Source organism: Danio rerio, chromosome 3, assembly GCF_052040795.2.
Source record: "Danio rerio strain M-AB ecotype USA chromosome 3, GRCz13ab, whole genome shotgun sequence".
In the NCBI taxonomy this organism is placed as follows: Eukaryota; Metazoa; Chordata; class Actinopteri; order Cypriniformes; family Danionidae; genus Danio; species Danio rerio.
This window is the reverse complement of record NC_141023.1, coordinates 41,380,698-41,407,413: the sequence shown is the minus strand read 5'-3', so window position 1 is coordinate 41,407,413 and position 26,716 is coordinate 41,380,698. Positions and strand designations below refer to the sequence as shown.

The following is a 26,716-nucleotide window of genomic DNA, read 5'->3' as shown; positions in this document are numbered from 1 at the left end:
CACTTTTCAACAAGCATGGTATAGCCACAACTTATGTTGTTAATAATGAAAAATCTATTGTAAAAGGTCAATTTTCTTTCTCCTATATATATATATATATATATATATATATATATATATATATATATATATATATATATATATATATATATATATATATATATATATAACATGATATTTTGATACAGTGCATATTCAATCATATAATATGCAAAACAACCCTTAAGTATAACTCATGGTTTTATTGTATTTTTACAGTTCTTATTTACAAAACACTCATATTGCAGTTTATCTGAAATTTCACACTTTTTACAGTCAATCACTGGATACATTAAACATTGGGAAACAAATATGAAAGTGGAAAAGAAGTACAGTGAAACTCTGAAAGGAGTGTTGAAGCAGACATCCTGTTAACAGTGGCACTCATGAGATCCATACAGGGACAAAAACACCAGAGCAGCAAATGTAACATAAATACTGTAGTTTTTAAATCACCTTCAGTAGACTAAAACCACGACTGGAAACAGTTACTATCTCCATAGATTACTATCCTCCAAAAAAAATACTCATATCAAAATAATTACATGCTTATCTTAATTGTAAATTTGAATAACCTTTATACTTATGTCTGTTTCTTTTTTGCCGTTAAACTCTCCCAATAGATTTATGGTCCTAAAAACAGAAACAAGAATAAACACAGCCTTGAGTTAAAGAATTTAGTCTGTTTCTTTATGCACCGGAGAGCTTCCAGTAAATGCACATGTTTTGCTCCCAATGGGAAGAGTTGTCAGGGACAAAGGTTTAGGGTGTGTCCAATATCTCAGATCAAATGCCTTCCTGCCAACATGGCACTGCGGTGATTAGGAGGAAGGATAAAATTTAAATACCTTTAGGGCATAGAGAAACATTGTCAATGTTGTTTTGGAATAAAAAATGAGGCACAGTGTCCATTGCGGCACACATAAAAATGCAAGAAGAGCTTGATGCTCTTGTTAGAACTATTTGATAACATATCTCACACTTTCCCAAAGCCTAAAACGATGGCACAAAACAAAAGTCTAACAAGTAACACCTGCATTGAAACGGAAACTACTCGCCCAGGCCAGATCCCAAAACCAGATCTGTGGAAAAGTAACCTCAAGAAACTCTCCTCAGCACTGGCAGGCATCAAAGGGAAGCCACTTCTCACCCTGTTCATGTAAAGACTGTAACATGGGCGCAACAAATTGGGGGCTCGTCCGGGATCACAACATAGGACCTCCCACAGCAACAAAATCTAAAAGCAAAACAAACAGCTGTTCACAGCTGCCATTCATCAAGATCTGAAGAATAAAGGTTATTGCACACTGAATCCATAATTTTTGCATGTTAAAAAATAAATTCGACCTCACGTTGAATCAATCGCATTAACACACAGCCTCCGAAACTTTCGTCCGCTATAAAAAAATTTGAATCGGGTTTGATTTTTTTTCTGCTTTTCTCATTTGAAAAAGCGTTTTTAGAGGTGTTTTGACAGTTCAAAGCCATCGTACAAGCGAAAAGCTAAATACAGAATGCCGACATTTGAGCTACAGATAACTTTATGACAAACACAGTGCATAAAATAAAGACAGAATGTAGCGGACTGTTGAGAATCCTGGATTCAGTAACTGGCACACCTCTGCCCTGCTGCTGTTTGGTGTGTGTGTGTGTTCATACATTCGACGTACTGCTCATAAACATTATAATAGAAAGCATGGTGTGCTTTCGGTCCGTTGCTTTGACACATCAACGCGGCTGCCATCTATTATAATGTCCATAGTACTGCCAGTCTCTGTTCAGGATTTGTTTACCAATGTGAATGTGTGAAGTATCGCAAGCAATGTATCAAAATTCCACTGATTTCCTGAAATAAAGTTTGAGATAAATAAATTAATTCCGGGATAATCCAGCGCAGCTCTTTGACAATGAGCTGAACCCTCCTTACTCTTGATGCAGAATTGGATGAACGCAATATGTGGCCTATTCTTCTCTCTTTTTCTACTTTGGAGAAGAGAGGCGAACAAAGTATCACTGCTTTAATTGACTTGGAAATGTTTTGTGTTTTTTCGTAATGGATTATTTAATACGTATCATACTCAATGTGCAAGGTTTGTATATGTGACGAATATTTCGCATATGAATATGAAAAACGAACGCATACAAAAATTTCAGAATTCAGTGTGCAAAGAAGGGAGGAAGAAATTAAACCTTTACATCTGTTGATAGACCAACTGAACAGCATCAGATTGACTCCCTCTTGTAAAGTACACAGATTGTATAAACATTGGCTTAACAATATATGATTACTCATATAGTATATATTCAGCGCAATCATGACATTTAAAGAAAACCATTAATGCGCTGTTCATCGTAAGTTAGTGGTGTTAGGCATAACCAGTGATTTGACCCTACTCTATATTTCAAAGCTTGTAGCTTAACGTGAAGAGACACATGAAAAGCAGAGGAGACACATACAAAAGCCGCTGTTCATTCTATGTACAAAAACCCTGCTTAGTTGTTAATGAGAAATTTGCATGTCATCTATAATTTATAGATAAAGCAAAATGTGATTTAAATGTTAGAATATATCAACAATAAATCTGTCGAGTGACATGAAAGTAATGTTTGTTCAAGCTGGATGTTCAGTGCAGGTTTGCTAGTTGTTTGTAGTATGTTATTTGGGAAATGAGCCAGTGTAAAGTTCGAGTTTATCCTTGAGACAAGTGGTGAAAATATGCTAAATTGACGGATTAACCGAATTTTAATACCCTTAAAAGTTCCACCATCAATGGTGTCTTCAAACATCCTGTTACACAGGAAAAATTGCAAATGAGTGATGGCGAAGAAAGATTTGTGTCATTTTCTTGGATATGAATGCCATCTCTTGGATATAACTGACTGGAGTATAATCTCGCACTATGACTTTCTCACGCACAGTGATCAAAATGTTTTTTCCAAAAGTAATTTCCTCCCGAAATATGACTGAAAATGAACTCAAACAATGGTAGAAACCAATCAAAAAGTCACTGCAACATTATGTCCTTAAGGTTCTCCTGAAGAATGGTGTCTTTGACGGCATGGAAGACGAAGCGAATGTTCTCAGTGTCAATGGCAGTGGTGAAGTGGTGGAAAAGTGGCTTGATGCGGTTGCGACGTTTGCGGTTGAAGCACTGCACCAGATAGGCCTGCACGTCCACCAGTCGGTGAGGGTCTCCCCGAAAGTCGGAAAAGTGCTTGCAAATGCTGACCTTGCGTACCTTTTCCACCAGAAGGTCCATCTTGTTGAGGAAGAGGATTATGGAAACGTTGGAAAAGAGCTTGTTGTTGACTATGGTCTCAAAGATGTTCATGGACTCCACCAGGCGGTTGGTGCGACGGTCCTCCATCAGCACCTGGTCATATTCGCTGGAGGACACCATGAAGAGGATGGAGGTGATGCCGTCAAAGCACTGAAACCATTTCTGCCTTTGAGAGCGCTGGCCTCCCACATCTACCATCTTAAAAGGGATCTTCTTAATGACAAAATCATGCTCCACAATTCCCTTGGTGGCCTTCCGGGCCAGTAAGATGTCCTGTCGACTCGGCACATAACTCTGGAAAAAAAGGTTGAGAAAATGTAATCAATTGCAAATACATTTTTTGCCACTAGATAGCATTTTTTAGCTCAAATGTAATCGAACAGCCTCAAAAAACCATCTATTGTCCAATACAACGTAATCCTTATACATACAGGATGCAGAATGGAATTTTAAACTAGGGCTTAAACACTTTAAACTGTCTGTAATTGGTTGGAAAAACACTCTTGTTCTTTTAACCCAAACACAGTTTTTGGCAAGGGTTTGTACAAAAAGTTTGAGCAAAAATGAAAGCTCTTTACTGTGGTGTTGTTAGTTTGTAAACTAATTATAATAATTTTGCAATATTAGATTGAAAGATCAGATAAAGCCCATACATACCCTCACCTATGGCCCCTTTCCACTGAGTGGTATGGTACGGTACGATAAGCTTTTATGGCTGTTTCCACTGTCAAACGGTACCTAAAAACGAATTTCATACCACTTTTTGGGTACCCTTTACAAAAGGTACTTAGCACAACAAAAGGGTACCAAATGGCAGAGCTAGATGTGCAGCTGACTATTATTGGTTAATAGAGATACGCTACTTACGCATACACAAGCAGAATTAAAAGAAACGAAGTCCTATTTTTAAATACACAGCCGAGACATTACACCGTATTAATATTAACAAATAATAACAAGCCATGATCGACCCAAGCTCAAACAAACCTTATCGTCGTCTTGATGAACATCCACAAGTCCAAGAAGTACAAAATCTGCCGTGTCCTGTTTTTGTTTTACGAGGCTGCCTAAAAGTGTGATCGCTTTCTCTTTTACTCTAGAGAGCTCGCGATCGCATCTATATTTGAAATAACGAACTTCTTGAGCTCATGATAACAAAATGCTCGTGATTATTGAAGTGCTTCTGACATCCAATCATGAAAGTGAAGCACGAAAAAACAAAGGAGAAGCTGGAAAAAACAGTAAATGATTCTTTCAGCAACCTAAAACATGAACACACTGCCATGTTTAACTATTATCATCACCTTTTAGACTATTATGAACTCGGAATGACGGAATTAGTTTCAAACAGAGGCTACATGTGCTGATAAAGATTAAAGATACAGATGAAAGGTTTGCACTGACTGTAGGCTATATGCTGTGTGTTTTTGAACTTAAATAAGGACTAAATATATCCTGTGTGTAGTTGTAATTAGCTGTAATTAGTAATTAGCTGTAATTAGTTGTAATAAGCATATAGGAGACTGTAAGGGTCTGAGTGTATTCGTATATGTTGCATTTATTAATATATTTTATATAATTGCAGACATTATAGTAGGTTATTGGTACCCTTTTGGCAGTGGAAACGGAAGCCTGATAAAGGTGACTGGTACCTACCCATATCGTACTGTAACAGTCAGTGGAAACGGGCCACTAGAGATTCAATGAAAATGCTTTACAGTTACCAGGCATATTTTCATCTCATTAAAGACAAATCATTTTAATGTGGAACATTTCTTCGACATTCAAAAGGAAAATAAAAAGCTCTTCTATCCAAATATTTTGTGTATTCAATACAAAGAGGTGTTTGCTATTCTAAACCTTAAAATGAAAACGCAGCGACTCATCATACCTGATTTGAATAGCTCCATAGAGAAGTATTTGATTCAAGAGCGTCAGCCCATTGCCCATTTACACCATTTAATGGTGATCAGTATGAAAGAGCATTACAACATAATGGCTATACTTTTTGCAAACGTAATCGTTCAGATATTTGTTACTTTTTTGCAGTCAAATAAGAGATGTTTCCCAGGCAATATTTTGTCATAAATACACAATCCTTAACGAAAATTGACGCAAGGGTAGAGAAAATGATCTTGGAAGCAGTTTTTACATCCCACCCAAAAGAATCTGTTTTGTCATTGGCCTTGGTTTCCATGCGCACACAAAACACTTCCAGGCCTTTTTTTTAATCACTCATCTGAGACACACTATGTGCTCTTGGCAACCTTGACCAATATCAGTCTTAAAGTGAGCTTTTTACTTTCATTTTTTCAAGCCTCTGGTTTTCAACGCCCCCAACTTAACTGTTGGGAAACATTATTCTGTCAAGCTCTCTTCCCGGATAATTATCATTGCTTATCTAATAGATAAATCATTATGAAAACTTGAAACAATAATATACCATGAAGAATTGGCACAAATAAATAATGCTGTGTTATCATGACTCACCAGTTGGCCAATCCGATCCAAGTTGTCCAGGAAATATTTCACTGATTCACTCTGTAAAAAAAAAAGCAGTTTTACTTCATGCATAGAACAAGAACACATTTATAACTGAATTAAATAAAGCAGGATGGAAAAACTCATTAAAGTCACATTACTGAATTTAAGGTTTCTAAAGGGGTCACACAGCGGATGCGACGCGCCACGCCACACAGCGCCATAAATTTTAGAATTCTAAGCAAAGATATCCATAAGTGCACGCACACTGGCTCTGCAAGTCGGCGACTGTTACTTTCAACTGTTATGTGTGCACCGTGTTGCTATGCTAAGCAGCGCATCCGTTGTGCGGTAAATTTAAAATCAGTGATATTTTTGGAAAGAAATTTATATTTTTATTCAAACATGGAACTTAATCAAAAGTGACAGATGTTCATCATTTTAAAAGATGCCTATTTCAATTAAATACTGTATTTTTTAACTTTCAGTTTATCAAAAACTGTTTCTGAAGGATTGCGTGACACTGCCCAGGTAGCAAAGAATTATGGCCCAGATTTGGCATAAAGCTGGCACAGCAGGCATTCATCTGTCACTGGCCTATAGCATGTGGGCCAAACATGGACTGGAATTGGCAGAGGTGGCACTAACTTTAAGCAGCACACAACATTTGCCACTGGCTTGCATAGTTCAGGACTTGTAGAGCTGGCAATTGATGGATTATTCTTCAGTGTTTGGACTCCCAGCGATGAATATTAAACTGAACTGAACTTAAACTCTGAAAACTGAACTACACTGTTTCAATTCACTATAATCTTCTACGTGAAGCTGCTTTGACACAATCTACATTGTAAAAGCGCTATACAAATAAAGATAAATTGAATTGAATAGAATTGAATTGAATGTGGGCCACGTAAGTTTGGCCTATCTTGACCCACATTTAAAATATATAAAAATAGTTTTTTAGTAAAGAAAAAAAATTTACCAATCAGGTTACTTCTAGAAAAAGCATGCCCTTACTGTACAATGTTTCATGGGTTTATCAATTTCATTGCAGTCGTGACACACTAACTTATTTGGCCCAGATCAGGGCCAGTTATAGGTTATTATTTTGGCTGAGACTTGACCCAGATATTGGCCACACTGTTAAAAAAAAAAATCTGTAATTTTACGGTTTATTGCCGGCAGCTGGGGTGCTGGAAAAAACGTAAAATAAGGACCGTTAAATTACAGAAATTTACTGTAAAATAATGGAAATTAAATTACAGAAATTTACTTAAATTTCAATTTTGGGTAAATTTCATTCAACCATCATTCAGGTTGAAATTTAATTCAACCTGAATCCCTAAATCTTTGTAATTCAAGCACTCCAGCTGTCGGAAATAAACCGTAAAATTACGAATTATTTTTTACAGTGCATGTTTGGCCCATGTCTGGAAGCCAGACTTGATCCAGTCATGTAACGTAAATTCACTGCAGCATGTGGGCCAAGCAAAATCTGATTGTGAGGCCAGAGAAATTTTGCTATTTGCCTGAAGTAATGCTGAAAATTCTGCTTTACACTACAGGAATACGTTACATTTGAAAATACACTGCTTGTTAAGTTGTGATGCATAAAATACTGTTTCAACTGTTATTTCAACTTATAGAGTAATAGTCATTTATAACAGATGACAGATTAGTCATATCACACATTCTAGCAAAACGGTTTCTGGAATTACTGCAACTTGGACATAAATATTTTAATGATTTATAAAAGATGAATCACTGTCTGAGCTTTAGAGATTAGGCAAGGAATGTAAACATTAAGGTCAATATTTTAGTATTACAACACACTGTGAGCAAATATTACTATGTGTTGTTCGCTTTTGGCATCTGAAAAAGCATTTGGATGTAAAATAATACTATAAATAATACTATAAAATAATAGTTTTTGATTTGATAGACATACTGTATACTTGAAAATTCATAATATCTCTGTATTTACTCTATGTATTAGCTTTGGGTTTGAGCAACATGGTTATATTTCTTTTATTGGGATAACATTTTCATAATAATAAATATAATATAGTAAATTCATAGTGTAATGTGACAGGGACGCTGGACAAAGGGATGCAGATTCAAATGCAAGGTTTATTAGCAGGATGATCCGGCAAGCAACAGTCAACAAAGGAGCAAACCGATGTATACAGAAGCAATCCAGAGTCATGGTTGATAAACAGGCAGATGGTCAAAAAGGCAGGCAGCAGGCAACCGTTTGAGATGTGAAATTTAATTTAATTATTGCAACAAATATGTCGAAGCGCAAGTACGACCCCGAATATGTAAAAGACTTAAAGCCTCAGTGTCATATGTAGAGAGGTGCTCTCAAAAGAGAGCATAAAACCTTCTAAATAAAAGCAACCTTTAGAAACCAAAAAACATGTTTTATTGACAGTTTATTATTAACAGTTTTTGTCGTTTTTACTTTGTAATATTTCTATAATTTTTCCCATTTTGTTAAATGACAGCAATAAAATATTGTTTATTTGTAAGTCTTGGTGAATTTCTTATGATTTATCTGTCACTATTGTTTATGTTAACAAATAAATACAAATTAAGTATTTATGATGGCTTACTTAAACTGTATTATAGTTCCTAAAAATTTGGGTCGCGGCTTGATGACCATGTAAAAATGTGGGTTCCATGGCCAAACCAGTTGAGAACCCCTGATCTAAATCAAACAAAAGGAGGTTCAGAGGTAAATAATGCTCTTTGGATACTTTTTTAAGTATGCAAAATCATGAGTCCAAAGCATTTGAAAAAATATTTCTTTCTCACTTCTTTTTCGAATGCATTAGACTGATGATTTTGGAAAACAAAAATAAGTTTTACTCAAACACAACTCTAAATTGTAGCTATATGTTTATGTAATTATGAGCTAAAAATCTAATATTCAAAATAATATTAGATAATACAGTTGAAGTCAAAATTATTAGCCCTGTATTTTTTTACTTTCTCAAATATTTCCCAAATGATGTTCAACAGAGCAAGAATTTTTTCACAGTATGTCTGATAATGTTTTTTTCGTCTGGAGAAAGTTTTATTTGTTTAATTTCGGTTAGAATAAAAGCAGTTTTTATTTTTTTTTTAAGTCATTTTAAGGTTACATTTATTCACAATAGTTTTTTTGATTGTCCACCAAACAAACCATCATTATACAATGACTTGCCTAATTAATCTAATTCACCTAGTTAAGCCTTTAAATGTCACTTTAAGCTGTATAGAAGTGTCTTAAAATATCTAGTAAAATATTAAGTACTGTCATCATGGCAAAGATAAAATAAATTTAAAGTTATTAAAAATATTTTTAAAACTATTATGTTTAAAAATGTGTTCTTCTCTCCGTTAAATAGAAATTGAGGAACAAATATACAAGTGGGTATAACTCAGGAGGGCTAATAATTCAGACCTAAACTGTACACATACTCTTACAAAGCCCAAACTAGTTTATCCATCTACTTCAACTAAAGCAGGATGAAAAACAGAAAACACATTTTGAGTGTCTGATTTGCTCTCGACTTTAAAACTGCATTTCAACAATTTTAAAAAGACAAACGGGCCAACGTGACCCCAAAAGCTGTTCTAATTCAGGCATGGAAAGTCTAAAAGTAACAGGATGTTCCTATCTTTGTCTGAGAATGACGCGGGTCACTCATACCACACATTTGCCCGTCAGCAGAAACTCCAGTCAACTCTCAAACGCGAACGCTTTTACACATAATGCCCATAATCTCCTGTTACTCCGTAAAGTGGGAGTCAGATGAAAAATCATTCTGAAGTATCGCTCCCTTGGACCAATATTCGGTTAAGTGCACATTACCACATTTTACAGTCGTGAGCACACATTGCATTAGGATCTGTTTACATTACAGAACACTGTCCGTAATAAATGGATCCTATAATCTCCAAATATTACAAAAGAACAGGCACATGGATGCTTTTCTCAGACTTTCACTCCTAAAACTGCAGAAGATTCAGGTCAGAGTTCAGAGACCGATCCATAAATAAAGCTGACGGATTAAACGTCTGAAGCTCAGGGTGATTGGTGTCAGGGCGGCATGTTCACACTGCTCTCTCTTCCAAAAATCAATTATGTCTGCTGCCTTCATAAGCCACAATCTGCTGATTATTGCATTTGTTGTCCAATATCTGGAGTTCTGTCAAAGGAGAGACACTGCAGACAAAAACACCATCAATTTTTGGGCTTTTGACTGTTGATAAAGTATTTCTTGAATCAGATGAAGAAAAGCAACAATCCAAAATTCACTTATAAGTATGTTTTATATATAAAACAAACACTTACAAGTGAACTGTGTACTTTTTTTACTTTATTTATTTGGCCTTTTTGCCTTTATTAGATAGGACAGTATTGAGACAGGAAGCGAAGTGAGAGAGATAGGGTAGGGAAATGTCATCAAGCCGGGATTCGAACTCGCGACGCCCTCATGTGCAATTGCACCATATGTCAGCGCGCTAACCACTAGGCTATTGTTGGTTTGAATTAATGGCTTGTTTCTACAGTTTTAATCAACTATGTTTTCCAAGGATATTTGTCCCCAGAATTTGTTCATACATAACTTGCCTGAGCATATATACATTTTATTCTAGCAAATAGGTATTTTTTTATTATTAATCGTGTATTATTTTCTGTTTGTTTGCAGTATTTTCTGAATTACACAGTAGGGCTGTACAATTAATCGGAAAGTAATCAAAATATACAGCTTATTTTCTACTTTTAATATGAAAAACATATAACTAAAATTAAAAATAAAATTAAATAATTGAATTTTTGTATCCAAAAGTGCAAGTTATTTATTTTCACTTTTTCTATAAGAAAAAAGTGACTGTTCGATTTAGGCAGTGTGTGTTTTAATTTCAGTTGTTCAACGTTGATGTTCAGTAAATAGATAGTAGATAGTCTGTGTTTCCTTCAGTTATTTTAAAGTCAAGTAATGCAACCTTCATTCCAAAATTTCTCACTTGTAATATGTGAGCATATTTACAGTGCAAAACTTGTCCATGAACTATGAGGGCAAAAAAAAAAATTATCGTTCAATAATCGTAATCGAGTTAAAATGTTTAACTAATCGAGATTTAGATTTTAGTTCAAAACACCCAGTCCTAATACAGAGAGATAAAAAATTCCCTCTATTAAAACTGTAACATGTAAAAAAAGAAATAAACAGGAATGTCAGGTACCACTGTAGTTTCCATTTCATTTTATGTATTTTACAACAAGGGAACTAATTTATCAAGACTGTAAATGTACCCAAATTAGCCCAAATACTAGCTTCATTGGTAGTCCCTTTGCCACATGTTAAAGGCCGCTTGTTAGGTTGTGACGTATAGAACGCTGTTTTCATTACTCGTTTGAATTGATAAAATATTCCTTTATGACGAATTCATATCACACATTAAATTGAATTCTATTTAAAATCATAGTGAATACAACAGACTCTGACTCGCTGCATCACAGACTCCAGTATTTGAACAATTTATAAAAAATGTATCACTTTCTGGCCTTTGGATTTTAGGCATGGATATAGTAGAGTTAAAGTCAGAATTATTAGCCCCCTTTGATTTCTTTTCTTTTATTTTAAATATTTCCCAAATTATGCTTAACAGAGCATGGAAATTTTCACATTATGTCTGATAATGTTTTTTTCTTCTGGAGAAAGTCTTATTTGTTTTATTTCGGCAAGAATAAAAGGAGTTTTAAAAATTTTTAAAAACATTTTAAGGTCAAAATTATTAGCCCCTTTAGGCTATATATTTTTTGTTAATCTACAGAACAAACCATCATTACACAATAACTTGCCTAATTACCCTAACCTGACCAGTTAACCTTAACCTAGTTAAGCCTTTAAAAGTCACTTTAATCTGTATAGAAGTGTCTTGAAAAAATATCTAGTAAGATATTATTTACTGTCATCATGGCAAATATAAAATAAATCAGCTATTAGAAATGAGTTATTTAAACTATTATGTTAAGAAATGTGTTGAAAAAATCTGCTCTCTGTTAAACAGAAATTGGGGAAAAAATTATGGGGCTAATAATTCTGAATTTAACTGCAAAATATTGCAATCATGATTTTCCAAAAGTATTACATTGCCTTGTAAAGGTTTATTATTATCATTTGTTAAGTCTCATACATTTTGATAAAGCGATTGGACCCGGAAGCCACCTTTGCGTGATGTCACGCTTAACAAGCAGGTATCAATAAAAATACAAATTCAAACTATAAACAAAGCTCAAATGGACAACAAAAAACAACCACAGAATCAACAATAGCAAGAAAAAACTAGCATTCGCAATGTCTAACAGATTCTGAAGAGATTGTGGTATCAAACTATGGATGCTATGCACTAAAAGAAAAACAAGCTTGACCAAAATAAGCCTAACTACCAATTTTCTCTATTAACTATAGTGGCTTAATTGTACTTAAAAAGTATATTCTGCATGATTTAATTTTACATTTTTAATCCTAACCAATTCAACTATTAATAAGTAGCAAAATAAGATATTATTTAAATAAAAGTCATAATTAATACTTTATACATTTCGAGAATTGTATCTTAAAGGGCACCTATTTTAACCCTTTTTTAAAGATTTAAGATTTAAGTCTTTTGCGTCTCCAAAATGTGTCTGTAAAGTATCAACTCAAAACATCATCAGATGGTTTATTATATCTATTTTAGAATATTGGAATTGAAAACAATGTAGATGTTTTTGCTGCCTGCGCCTTTAATGCCAATTCTACCCACACACTGTTCCCACATGCGTGTCTCTGTCTCCTTCTCCATCAGATAAACAGTGCAGTGACAGACATGAAGGGAGCGGATCTCGCGTAACGTTTGTGAGAAATACTACAGTAAGAACTTTCCTAATGATTATTTAATGTATTTGTTGTGGAGTTAATTCAAGCCTTTCTGCAACGATGAGTCGCACACAATGTCGTTACGAAGTTCATGCACATACACATAAACACACACACACAACGAGAACATTTAACTTTGCACTGTTTTTGCACGGGAAATGTGACAGGATACACATTAATATCCACTGCTGTATGGATATCCGTTATGTTGATGTTCAAAATAAACCTGATTTAACGTCCACAAACTAGGATTGAATCATCTTCTTGTATAATTGTACTGACATGCAGCTGTGGTGATAAAGACAATAAAATCGCTGTAATTCATTACAAACATGCACTGTTTTACAACGTTTTAAACTTGCAAAACTCATTCTTGATCACATTTGAGGATGATTGATGATCACAGCAAGCTGAACAGATCTTTTAAGCCCAGTTGCTTTGTGCACGTACTGTCTTGTTGATGTGATTATACGCGTTACTACAGAGACATGTTAATATGTGGCTGTAAATCAGTTCGGTGGGTAGGGAAACCACACTTCTATGTCATGTTGCGGTGGGCTTCAAAATGGAAGGCATTTGGATCATATTTTAATGTCAGGAAATTAAAAAAAGGAGACTTATTGTGTTTATATCACCCCAATATGACTGTGGACACACTATACCTACACACAGTTCTTTCCAAACAGCTTACAAAAGATTTTCATCATAGGTGCCTTTTAAAATAAACTGTTACCAAATTTTTTACTTGACTTCATTGAATGTTCAGATTTGGAAATGCCTTCACATTTAAATATAACATTTTAGAAAACTTGAAATACAAAACAAAAAATAAAATGTTTGACATTCCCATTGTAATCAATCAACTGGGGTAGTAAGATGATAACTGCTAGTTAATTTTTAAGCCGATTCACCTGCAGTGTCTTGTCTGAACCGAACAGACTCCCTATAGAATGAGTCAATAGACAGATGAACTAAATTGCTGTGTTGAGCATTATTTCCTGACTGAGTTGTTTTCACGCTGGCTTTTGGATGGCAGACACTGCGGCCTTGGCGTTTCAGTGAACATTGTCTGGAAAAGCAAATTGTGTCCTCTAGTTTTGTGTGTGTTTCACAAAGGGCCCCGGCCTGGACCATGTTCCCTACAGGAAACAGCTGTGTGTGAAAACAGGGGATTAGCAGAACAGCACAGGCCCACTAAAACAGACTAAAGCCCAACACCCCAACACGCACACACATACACACACGCATACACTTACGCACTGCATCAGTATAAGGGTTTAATGTAACACAGACAGGAAATCACATAGATTTCTGATAGCAGCGCTGGGATATCTGCCACGCTTTACAATATGAATACATACAATAATTACATTGCGCTTTTGTGTTCCTTTAAAAAAGTTATTCTTTAAATAAGTAAAATATTTTCGTTAAATATTTTATACTATTTTGCATGTTATTCAAATATATATGGACAATATCTAAACAATATACACTTATTTACAGTAAAAATATAAAAAGGAATTGTATTTTTTGTTAATTTAAAAAGTCACATAATTTAAACAAACTAAAACATATTGAGGCGTCACTGTGGCTCAGTGGTTAGCACTGTCACCTCACAGCAAGAAAGTTGCTGATTCGAGTCCCTGCTGTATCAGTTGACATTTCTGTGTGGAGTTTGCATGTTCTCCCTGTCTCCGCGTGGGTTTGCTCCGGGTGCTCCGGTTTGCCCCACAATTCCAAAGTGATATAGGTGAATTGGGTAAACTAAATTGGCCGTAGTGTATGTGTGTGAATGAGCGTATATGGGTGTTTCCCAGTGGGTTGTGGCTGGAAGGGCATCTGCTGCGTTAAACATATGCCGGAATAGTTTGTGGTTCATTTCGCTGTGGCGATCCCTAATAAATAGGGGACTAAGCCGAAGAAAAAACGAATAAATGAATGAATGAATGCAACATCATTCATGACATGAATCTAGAACTAACTCTCGTAAAAATATCTAGTTTCTATTTAGTTATTATAAATTGCAATAGTGAACCCATTATAAATAATAATAATAATAATAATAATAATAAAATTACAGTAAAAACTCGACAAAACAAAAAAACTAAAGAATAAAAAAATGATGTAGAAACTAACAAAAAAACGAAACACTTCTGGGACAAATTTAAAAAAAAATGTATATGCCAAAGCCATGTTGTACATTGCCAGCAATCTGAAAGCCTGGATGTCCCCATCAAATAAATACTAAAAATAAATAAATAAATAAAAACATTAATTATTATATATTAATACAATTACTGATAATTCTGTGAAGCTAAATACAGTTAGATTAACCCAAAACCAATCAAGCAAAAACAAAAAATTAAAAGTTAAACTCAACTTTAAAAACACATTAAAAGTTAAAACAAATTTAACTTATAGGGACATAAAATATATAGATAAATGTTTTACACTGTAGGATTTAAAAGACTCAAATCTAATTATTAAACCCTACAGTTTAACAAAGTTACTTTTATAGACATTTTAGTTGTTTTAAATAATATGATGTGTAAGTGATAATATCCCTTAAACTGCCTGCTCTACCTAATGTTTTTACTGTTTTAAATAATGGCTGTTAAAGTCATTTAAAGATTGGCTGAGAATTCACACAGAGAATTGTTGGTTAACAAAATAATCAGACAAACATAATCCTGTTGCACTACTACACTTGATTTGGGTTTTATTGTAAAAAGAAAGAAAAAAAAAAAGGTATACTTGATGATTTAGTATTCAAAAATGTTTTATATATATTAATTCCGGTACTATTACCATAAACCGACATAGCAACCATTTGGTAAAGGCTGATATTTTAGAAATTAATGTATGTGTTGAAAAATAATGCATTGAGTGTGTTAACTAGAAAGGAGTTAAGAAATACAATCTAAACAATTTTTTCTTGGTGGGGCAGTTAAGGGAATATATAAATGAATCTGTAAAATAACAGAAAATATCACTTTAAATTATTAAAAATGAAGAAAGATAAAAAAAAATTTAAGGTACCATAATGTGATTCAAAAGTAGGGCTGGGACTGGCCGTTTAATCGAAAAGTAATTGAAAAAGACATTCAGAACCTATAATCGATCTAACTTATCCAGGTCAAAACTTGTCGGAGGGCAAAAAATCTAAATAAATAAAATAATCATTCATTAATTTTAATTGAGTCCAAATGTTCAATTAATCAAGATTTTACAGTGTACTTTGTGGCCAAAAATGTTACTTATGCAAGTGCTTAGTACAAAGTAAAAATCTATAAGTTGAGTAAGTAAAATTAGCATTTTTATAAAGAATTAAGTCAACTTAAAAGTTCCAAGTTACAATTAGGTTCACTTACATTGTTTTAAGTAAAGTCAACTTGTTGCTTTTAAGGCAATTGTTTTCTTCGCTTAAAGAAACAATTCACCTTTAACAGTGTAGCAAATACACCGAACATAAAGTATGATGTCAGAAGCTGCAGTAGAGCAGAGAATTGTCAACTGACCCCAATCTGACCTCTGATTGGTCCGTGCCACACACAGCCAAACACACTGAAGCTTATTGGCCAATCAAGTTCCAATCTCCCTCCTCCCTCAATCTGAGCTCAATGTGCGCATGATGGCCTGTTGAGAGTGTGGGAAAAAGCTCCGCCACGGCCACAACTTCAGCACAACGGAGGAAACTGTGCCCATGGGTATTTGTGCAGTGATTGAGCACGGCCATGTACAGAGGCCTTAACCCTTCACTTCCCAGGCGCTACAGTCCTCTTCAAATAAACACAAACCAGATCCAATTAAATGCACACGACCCTTGACTCTATAAGGAACTGAGGCAAATGCCTTGAAGGAAAACATGTTTAAGAAAAAACCTAAAACTGAATTAGTCTCTCCGTTTAGTCCGTTTCGTAAGAAGCTCATGTGAACAAATGTTTTTCTGGAGCTCGGGCGAGTCTGTCAGGGATTGTTTTCACCTCACACTTTGTTATATCTGACAGTAAAGTCTTCCTCGGTGGTGAGCGGAGATGTTTAAGTGGTGTTGAACTGCCAGATCCAGCAGCTGTGCTTTGCTTTGCTTTGTTGGTGGATTACTGATCCACGGTGACTGAGAACAGACACATCAGCCCGTGTTTTCATTTTTCTCTCTGTAGGAAACCGCTTGTGTCGAAACCTGAAATGCAGCTGTATGTTCCTGTTTTTTCCAAGAAATGTTGTTTGGCTGGTTCAAAGGAATGGTTTCGTTTTAACTCATTCTTATTTCATTCCAAACTTTTGTTTAAAAAAAAACTGATACAAATAAAGACATTTATCAGAAAGTAAAAAAAAAAGCATGTATGCAAATGACTTGCAGAAATGGGTGTAAAAGCAAAAGATCTATATCAGTAGGTGAAGTTTGTTCCTCGTGACTGTCGACATTGGCTTGCTTGGTTTGGGACTTGTGAAGCTGTGCGTTGATGGATTTGCTCAGTGTTTGGACTTTCAGAAGTGAAATTTAAACTTAACTGAAATGAACTAAACTAAAATGAATTAAACTCTGAAAACTGGACTGACCCAGTTTCAATCTACAAGAACTTCTATCTATGTTAAGCTGCTTTAACACAATCTACATTGTAAAAGCGCTATAGAAATAAAGATGAATTTAAATTGAATTGAATTCAATTTAAAGCAAAATAATAGATTTATTTAATGAACAGAGGGTCTCCATTATATAATAGTATCATTTTTGGTGCTTCATTTTAGTATCACTAAGAAACTACTGTAGTTTTTATTTATAGTTTGAGTTTTCATTTTTATTTTAGTTAATGTTTTTGGTCTTATTAATTTATTTATTTGTATGGCAACATATTTTTGTATTTATTTTGATCTAGCTCTTTTTTATTTATTTTATTTCAATTTGTAAGTTAAAAGAAATGCAAATGACAATTATTGGGGAGCAACTAGGTTTCCAACTCCAACTAAGTTTAGTTTATTATTTTGTAGTATATGTTTTGTCATTTATATATTTGATATATACTTTTTAGTTTTACAATAATTTTATTAGTATGGCTTATACTTTTGCTTCAATTTAACCCTTTATTGCAAACAATCACACTGGTGTGATTAGACAGTTAAGTGTGTCGCATAGTCAGCAGCTAAATTAAAATCTGTTTTACTGCAATTGCCAGGGGAAAACAAGCTCAGTGTGATTTATCAGTGATTTCAAATTAATAATGTTTATATTAGGCTTCAGACATTTAAATAAACATAAGCACATGCAAATTATAATACTTATGCTTCGTAAAATAGTTTTTTAAACATAGTTGATGAATTAATATGTTGTAAAATCCAGTTGCTTAGATAGATCTAATAGATCTAATATATTCAATATTAAGCTGTTTAAATGATGAAATACACATTCTAACATATATTTCTGAATCTGAATATCTATTAGATGTATTAGATAGATCTATTAGATTATTTAATAGATATTTCACAAAGTAATTAAGTTGTTTATTGATATTTCCAGAAAAAAGGAAAAAGAAACAAAAGACAATATTGTCAGTGCTTTTATGTTAGAAAATTTGTGCATCACCATAGAAACTTTAATGTGATGCATTCAATATAATGGGTCACATTAAAAAAAAAACTATTAGATATTTCACAAAAAAAAAAAACTAGGATGTTTATCTATATAAATTTGGAGAAAAGGGGAAAAAGAAACAAGACAATATCATCAGGGCTGCAGTGTGTCATAAAATTAGTGCATGGGCAAAGAAATGTTAAATAATGGGTCACAATAAAAGCTGGGCTCAGTAGGAGTGTTTATAATCCTGACACATGTACACAGGGCCTAAAACATAACTATTCACTGATTAAATTAATTTTAAAATGTTTTATATAACTACCAAATCCAATTACACACAATTTGCCAGTGTTAAATTAAGACCCAGCCCATTCAGAAAATGTTGAGCTTTAACATTCTACAAAACTTCTCCTTTATGAAAGAAAGAATGTAAATAATGCTATAAATATCACCTCCAAAAAATCTAAGAATTGAAATTAATTTCTGGTCATTTAAGAGAGAAAATGATGATGTCCACCCTCGCCTTAGTAAATATCACACTGTGTAAATAATCCTCGCGCAGAACAAACAGAGCTAGATTTCCCGGCTCTTGGAGTGGGATTGCCTGTTTGGTTTGGATGCGAGCAGAGAACTCATATTAATCCCCCACATGGAGCTCCTTCACCTCCAGAACTTGACTGAACCTCGGCCTGCTCCCACACTGTTGATCTGGCTGTAACCAAACACCTTGCCTTTCATCTTTGCGGACAGACACATATTATGATTTTTGACTTTGGAGGAGACCAGTAGAAGGAAAATGGATGAATGTCAGGAACTCTGAAAACAGTTCAGAGACTCGCATTATGCCAGAGGTATGTTAACAATAACATGAGCTGAACTTCTAGAAATATAAAAAACGAAAGTTGTGCAGCTCAATGCTGAAATACAGACCACTTCAAAGATTGTATTTGCAATTGTTACAGCCCATGCTCACTGGACCCAGCAGACACAAAACATAATAAGACGTTAATATTAGGTTAGATTTAGATCACCAGCATCTTAAGACAACATTATTTTAACGTCCAATATGACGTTGAAATTAGGTTTTGTTGGACCAAAATCAATGTCGAACCAACATCTTAAACCAACGTCATACTGACGTCAAATACTGACTTTTTTTTGTCAGGTATGGCAGCTAAAATATGCCGGTAATGTCCACACACCGACAAGCTGTAACATTATTAGATGTTGATATTTGGTTGATTTTAGGTTGCGTTGGAAGGTAACCAAAATGCAACGTCTGTCCAACATTAGATATTGATGTCGACCTGATGTTGGGTTCTGACGTCAACTCGATTTTAATTTCAAACAAACTGCAACGTCCCACGACGTTGGGGTACAACGTCAATCTGACATCATGTTGACAGCCTGTGCCTGCTGGGGAAATACGTGTCTCAGATTACATTCATTCATTCATTTTCTTGTCGGCTTAGTCCCTTTGTTAATCCTTTATTAAGTCCTGTTAAGTTTAGTCCTAACATCAATTAGAATAGACACACCTGAAGCAGCAAATCATGTTCTTTTAGGTATACTAGAAATTTCCAGGCAGGTGTGTTGAAGGAAGATGGAGCTAAAGTTTGCAGGACACTGGCGAGTTTGGGCACGCCTGATTTAGAACAAGAAATAACAGCTGACTAAATAACATATGGATAGAGTCTCTCTTAAAATTATTATAAACAAATTTAATACGCACATTTTGATAAAAATGGCAAAACTAAAGCACTGCACTTCACTTTTGTGCTTTGCATGGTTCAGTATGAAAATACTCTCATCACAATACATGTACAGATTAGAACATAGGGTATTTTCAGATGTAAAATATAAGTGTGACACTTTAATTTAATCATTTTGTTAATCATTTAAATCAGTTTTGAAAAGTTCACAATACAATTTTTTATTATTATTTCGTAAATATTTACAGCTGAAGTCAGAATTATTAGCCCCCTTGAATTATTAGCCCCTTTTTTCTTTTTTCCCCAATTTCTGTTTAACTGAGAGAAGATTTTTTCAACACACTTCTAAGCATTATAGTTTTAATCATATTTTTAATTTATAATAACTGATTTATTTTATCTTTGCCATAATGACAGTAAATAATATTTTACTAGATATTTTTCAAGAGACTTCTATACAGCTTACAGTAAAAAAATAAAAATAATTAGCTTAAAGGGGCTAATAATTTGGACCTTAAAATGGTTTATAAAAAATGGAAATCTGCTTTTTTTCTAGCCGAAATAAAACAAATAAGACTTTCGCCAGAAGAAAAAAATATTATCAGACATACTGTGAACATTTCCTTGCTCTGTTAAACATCATTTAAGGAATATTTTAAAAAAGTAAAAAAAATCAAAGGGGAGCTAATAATTCTGACTTCAACTGTGTATAATGCTGAATCAAGTTGAAAGATTTTTATATACCCACATTTAATTCATTATATGTACATTTTATATACAAAAAACACTTTTGCATAATTATTTTGATGCAGACACCTAAATCATCCGTCTTGACTTTCTAGAAACTTTTTTCCATAAATGTGCTTTGATCATTGTAAAGTGATGTCAATGAAGACACATCCAACTAATTACCATAGAAAGTGTTGACTGTTTTTAATTATGTGGTCAAACACAATTGTTATTGTATATTTAAATTACTATTTTATACATTCTTTGGTCTTCGGTCACAAGATACTTATTTACTCTCTGTCCCTAAAGTGCGGACTGAGATGCGAAAAAAGGCTTTTAAGTACGCAGCACCTTTTGCTTGGAATAATCTGCAAACACAGTTGCAGTTCAAAGACTTGATTTTACTACATTCTTTTAAAAAGACTATAAAAGTTTCAGAAGTTGAAACACAGGTTTGTAGATGTTTTGAATAGTTGTCAGTGTGATTCATGTTTGTCATGTTTCATGCTTTAAATTGTTTTTTGTTTGTTGTCTGCTGGACTCATGTGACTTGTGTACTGCGTGATCTTGGCCAGGACGCTCTTGTAAAAGAGATTTTTAAACTCAATGTGTCTTTCCTGGTAAAATAAAGGTTATAATAATAATAATAATAATAATATTTCTTACAATTTTATTTATTTATTCATTATCTATTGTTTATTTATATTTGTAAGGTTGGAAAAACATAGTAAACTGAGACATATAACAAAAATTCCTAATTCATGAGTGTTTTTAAAAGAATAGCCAAAAATACATTGTTTAAACCAAAATAATAAATCTTTTCTTTTATGCCAAAAATGTTTAGAATATGAAATAAATATTATTTTTGATTATTAATATGTATTAATAATAACTTATTTTGCACAAAATAAAGTCAATGTTCTCAATATTTTTTGACCCTCAGAATCCAGCTTTTCAAATAGTTGGTTTGACTGTGTTTGTACTGATTTCCTCACAAGTTTCTACAGTCCTCGTGTCACGATGTCCTCAGCTCAGTTCAAGTGAACTGTGACCATGACCTCAGCAGCAAACTCAGTCTGTCAAGTCCTTTATAATGTGAGAAAGTGTAAAAAGCGTGAGACTAAGAGTCGAGCGGCGTGTTTGTTCCTCCTCCGGCACCCAGCGGACATTTCCCTCTTTTCTCTCCTGTGTCTGAATCAGTTCAGCTCATATCTTATCCATTCGCCTAATGGTGGCCCCTCTGGGAGACTGACCCTCGACAGGCTTTGAAACAAACCACTGACGGGTGGAATAAAAACAGAGTGGGAGATAAAAAAAAAATAGTCAAGAAAAACAGTGTGGGTGTATGACGTTTTCAACAACAGCCAAACATCCAAGGACAAGGCTGCCTGTAAAGTCAGTTTTTCCTCTCCCAGTTTTCGATGCTCCCCTTGGGTCTGCTTTCAATAAGAACAGCCCACTCTCCATCTGTTTCACAAGGGCTCAAAACTTCATTTCTACACTAATCCTCACACATTTCTCATGGACATGAAAGTGACATTGACTTGTGTCTTGAGTTTTATTACACATTCAGATAAAGCAAAATAAATTAGTTCAATGTCTGTAAAAACCCTTAATTTCCAGAGAACAATAGTGATGTTGAAACTTAAATTTATTGCACTTTGTATATACTTGTTATACTCTTGTATATCATTATTAATACCACAAAATGTTTCTGTTTTAATCATAACAGTGAAAGTAAAACTTTCAGCTTCAAATGCAATAAGTCACTTATTTTTAATTCAACTTCCTTCTGAGGTGTTGTGCTACTGCTTTAAAATTTCAGATATTGTTGCAAAAAAACAACAACTTGATATTATATAATTAAGCAATATCAAAACAGTAGAAAAACTGTTTTTTATTAACACATGCATGGTTGCAAACTTGACATTCACTGTAAACCCTGCACTGCAACAAATTGCTTTTTTTTACTTACAAATATTTAAAAGTTCTTAAATCAAGAAGCATTTTCTAGACAAGCAAAACATATTGTCTTGTTTTAAAAAATAATATGCCAAAATGAAGTGATGTCCAACCTAAAATCAACCAAATATCAATGTCTAATCATGTTACACCTTGACGTTGTGTGGGTTTTACCACTATGACATCTGTCAGACGTTGGATCACTTTCAACACAACCTAAAATCAACCAAATATCAATGTAATTTGACATCGTTATTGGACGTCAAAATAACGTTGTCCATAGACGCTGGATAGTGGTTAAATGCTTATCATATGTAGACTATATAGCATATGTTAATATTTCTATACAGTTATTAGCAAACATAATTCAGCTTATTCTCAACCTAGAGAAACCTCAGGCTTTCCGCCGCAACACAATTGCAATCCTACAATACATAAAACTCACAAAAACATAAAAAATAGACAACTAAACACTAACACATCTCATATTATGAAATCATTGTGCAAAAAATCCTTGTGTTTTCATTGTATTTTTACTTGAGTAGATTTTTAGTGCTGTTTTGATACATTTACTGCACTGTTATCCTTCAACTTGCAGTCGTTGCTTTGACTTTTTCTTGTCTACGGTGACTGGCTTTAGAATGATCAGTCCCTGATGATAATCAAATCCTGAATATAAACTTTACATCAGATAGACCGACCTCAAGACACAGAAGCTTTATAAATGCTGCAAAAACGTCGTGTGGAAGCATTGGCAGTATCCAAGAAGATGCAAAATCATTACATGCAATGGATGAGAGACTGTTTAGACCGCATGTCACTGATGACTGAAATCATACTGTATGATTACTGAAATGACCAAATGGCCTTAAACAACAACTAAATACACTACAGAATGCTACGTTTTCAAATGCATGCATTTACACTTACAAACCGCCTTAAAAGAAAACGACACTGGTATAAGCTACATTTTTCATTTGCAGGGTGTGTAATGTAATGTAACATGTATTTATATAGTGCATTTATTGTGTATGGCCATACACCCAAAGCGCTTCACAGTTGTGAGGGCGGTCTCCTCACACCACCACCAGTGTGTAGCATCCACTTGGATGATGTGACAGCAGCCACAGGACAACACCTTCATTATACTGGGGCATTAGGATTCACACACATCCCAGGTTGATGCCCCCTGCTGGCCTCACTAACACCACTTCCAACTGCAATCTAGTTTTTCCCATGTGGTCTCTCATCCAGGTACTGACCAGGCTCAGTCCCAGGGCCGGAGTGGGACTCCTTTTCAGCCCTGGAGTTTCAAGCCTCAGACCGGCCCACCTCAGTTCACGACTGACTATATTAAAATAAGGTCATTTCCAATTCAGTTTCTAATTACACTATCACGTCTTTTTTTGAGAAAACAGCTGCTTTATAACTTAAAATGTTCAACAACTTTAACAGTATTATATGTCTTAACAATAAAAAAATAAATAAATACATAACATACTCAGACGAGGATCAAACCCGGGTCGGCAGCGTCGTACTCTAACGTGCTATCCACTGGACCACAAGAGCTGTATATTGAAGAGTGACTCATAAAATAATGAATAAGAAGACTGTGGTCAAGTAAATAAATTAATTAATTTAAAAAGTGTGACTGCTGAGAGCAACAGATTCTGGAGCTAGGGACACCGGCCCTCGCGGCCAAAAAACGGACCGGGATTTCTCCCGGTCCTCCCGATTAGCCAATCCGGGCCTGCTCACTCCTGTTTAGCTTCAGTGAGTAACCAGACTTGGGCTGCAGGGTGATATGGCTGTGGCAATATATAGATATAAGGTTTAATCAGTTTCAGAGTGTAACACCACTCATTTCTCTGATTACATCTAGAAGGGCTACTTCGACTAGTATTTAGAACAGATACTTTTACTCTACTTGCACTACATTTTTTTGGCCAAGTAATGATACTTTTAGTTGAGGATGATTTTTCAGGACTCTTTCCACCACTGGTGTTTGGACTGAAAACTACCTGCGGCCGCACAAACCTTTCATTTTCATTATAAGGAGTGAAACAACTTTGATAAGCCACTTAGGCTTATAATCTTAAGCCTTGGAATGTCAAGGCAATGGAAGTGTTTGTCATGGCCATATCAAACCTCAGCAATGCCTGTTGGAGTACTTTGACTAAGTTGTACTATAATGGCCTAGATAGGGCAGACAGACAGATAGGACACTGGAGAAGCAGGCCAAAATGAGCATGCATTTATCGCTCCTGACAGTCTGTCTGAGATAGCGCATGACAGATGACAGGGCAGGCGCAGAAATATGGCTGAATGCACTGGTGACACCTTTCAGAGTCAGAAACCATTCTGGCCTGTCACTTCCATTACGCCTCCTGAGAAATGAGGGGTTATGGTGGTGTTTGAGAGGAAATGACGTTCAGAAAAAGCTGGAAGAATGGGGATGTAGCAATGATGGGAAGCAGTTGAGTTTAGTGCTGTTTGAGATGGAGGATTAAAGGTTTGTAAATTATCTTTTTCAACAACAACAACAAAAAATGTGTTTCTTATGTGTAAATTTATTTTAGGTAGTTGCCCTGCTCTTTAAATAAATGCAAATGATTGAAAGCACAAACAGTTTTCATTTCTTTCTCAGTGTTCAGTTTAGTAATGTAATAAGATTAAAACATTGCTTCCTATTGCTCAAGAACATTTGACATGAACAATTGTATAAATAGCGTTTTGCCAATGCATATTTTTTGTATTGGACATTTTTATTACTATAACATTGCTTTTCATATTTTATATGTGAAATAGGGCACTGTGACTGTAATAATAATTACTTTAAAAACAACGGGTTTACCCTTTTTTAAGTTAACTAATCACTTTGTACATTGTAGATAAATGTTTAATGCAAAGATTTTGTGCAATAAATGAACAATTTTTGGTAAATCATTAGATTGATGGTTAGAGAGCTGGATTTGTGATCCAAAGGTCGCAGGTTTGAGTCTGGTCAGTCACCTGTTCCACTAGTGTGCTCACGGGTGTGCATCAATTTGGATTAAAGTGTGTGCTAAATGTAAATGTTATATTAAAATATATTCATATTAAAATGTAAGTATAGTTTCATGAACATCTTGTAGTAGCGTTGATGCCATTGATGCACAAAAAAGTAAGCGACATAAAGGGTATGTGCATCCATTAAATGAAAACAGAAAGAATTATGGTGAGTTTGCTCTTTTTATTCAGCAAAGGTAAAGCTGAGATGAGATGAGGAAAGGAATTTTGCATACTTCAGAACCTGAGCCACATGGTTTGGCGACCTTTTAGGAAGAGCATCACTATATACAAATACCAGCTTGTCAAAGAAAACAGACCAATGGTAGTTCAAAGGTGCTTAGGAACCAATTTGTTAGTTTTGCCTGGATTTTGTTCTGAATTATGTGATTTCGTTTATTTTTCTTTTATTTGGTTTCAAGTATATAAAGACCTTAAGTATTTGCTACATGAAAAATCTACTTAATTTTATACATTGTGTTAATTGCCAATTCATAATTATTTGTGACATTTACTAGCAATTTTATAGAGAATTACAGATTATAGACTATTATAAAGAATTTAATAAAGCATTTTTAACTGCAATAACAACAATTAAACAATGAGAACATTCTTATATTATTTATTTGAATAAATAACAAAAAACTTTACTACACTAAAGATTAATGATTAATTTATTTTTGTGAACTACATTACATAACCTTTTCCAATTATTTGAGAGTAAAAATATTATCCAAACATTTTAATAATGAGACTTACCCAAACTTCCTTCTGGAAGAAATCCCTAATCTATTCATCTCAGAATAACACAACCAGCATCAAAGTTCATCACCAAAAATACAGTTGTGTTCAGTTGGGGGAAAAATCAGTGTGCCTTACATAACAGTTCTCTAAATATAGTGAAATCTACGTGTCTATTTTCATCTTATTTCCTGATGCCCTAAACAAAGGAAGCAATCTAATTGCATTGAAGCT

The 26,716-nt window shown here is 34.3% G+C and overlaps 1 protein-coding gene across 1 annotated transcript in view; it reads right to left on the bottom strand.

The window, feature by feature from the left end:
- Positions 1-222: 222 nt before the first annotated feature.
- gna12a (guanine nucleotide binding protein (G protein) alpha 12a) overlaps positions 223-26,716 on the bottom strand; it is a 56,806-nt gene continuing 30,312 nt past the window's right edge. The window contains 2 exon segments of the mRNA NM_001013277.2: positions 223-3,614; positions 5,811-5,861. Coding sequence (NP_001013295.1) covers positions 3,045-3,614; positions 5,811-5,861 — 621 coding nt within the window. The 3' untranslated portion in view covers positions 223-3,044.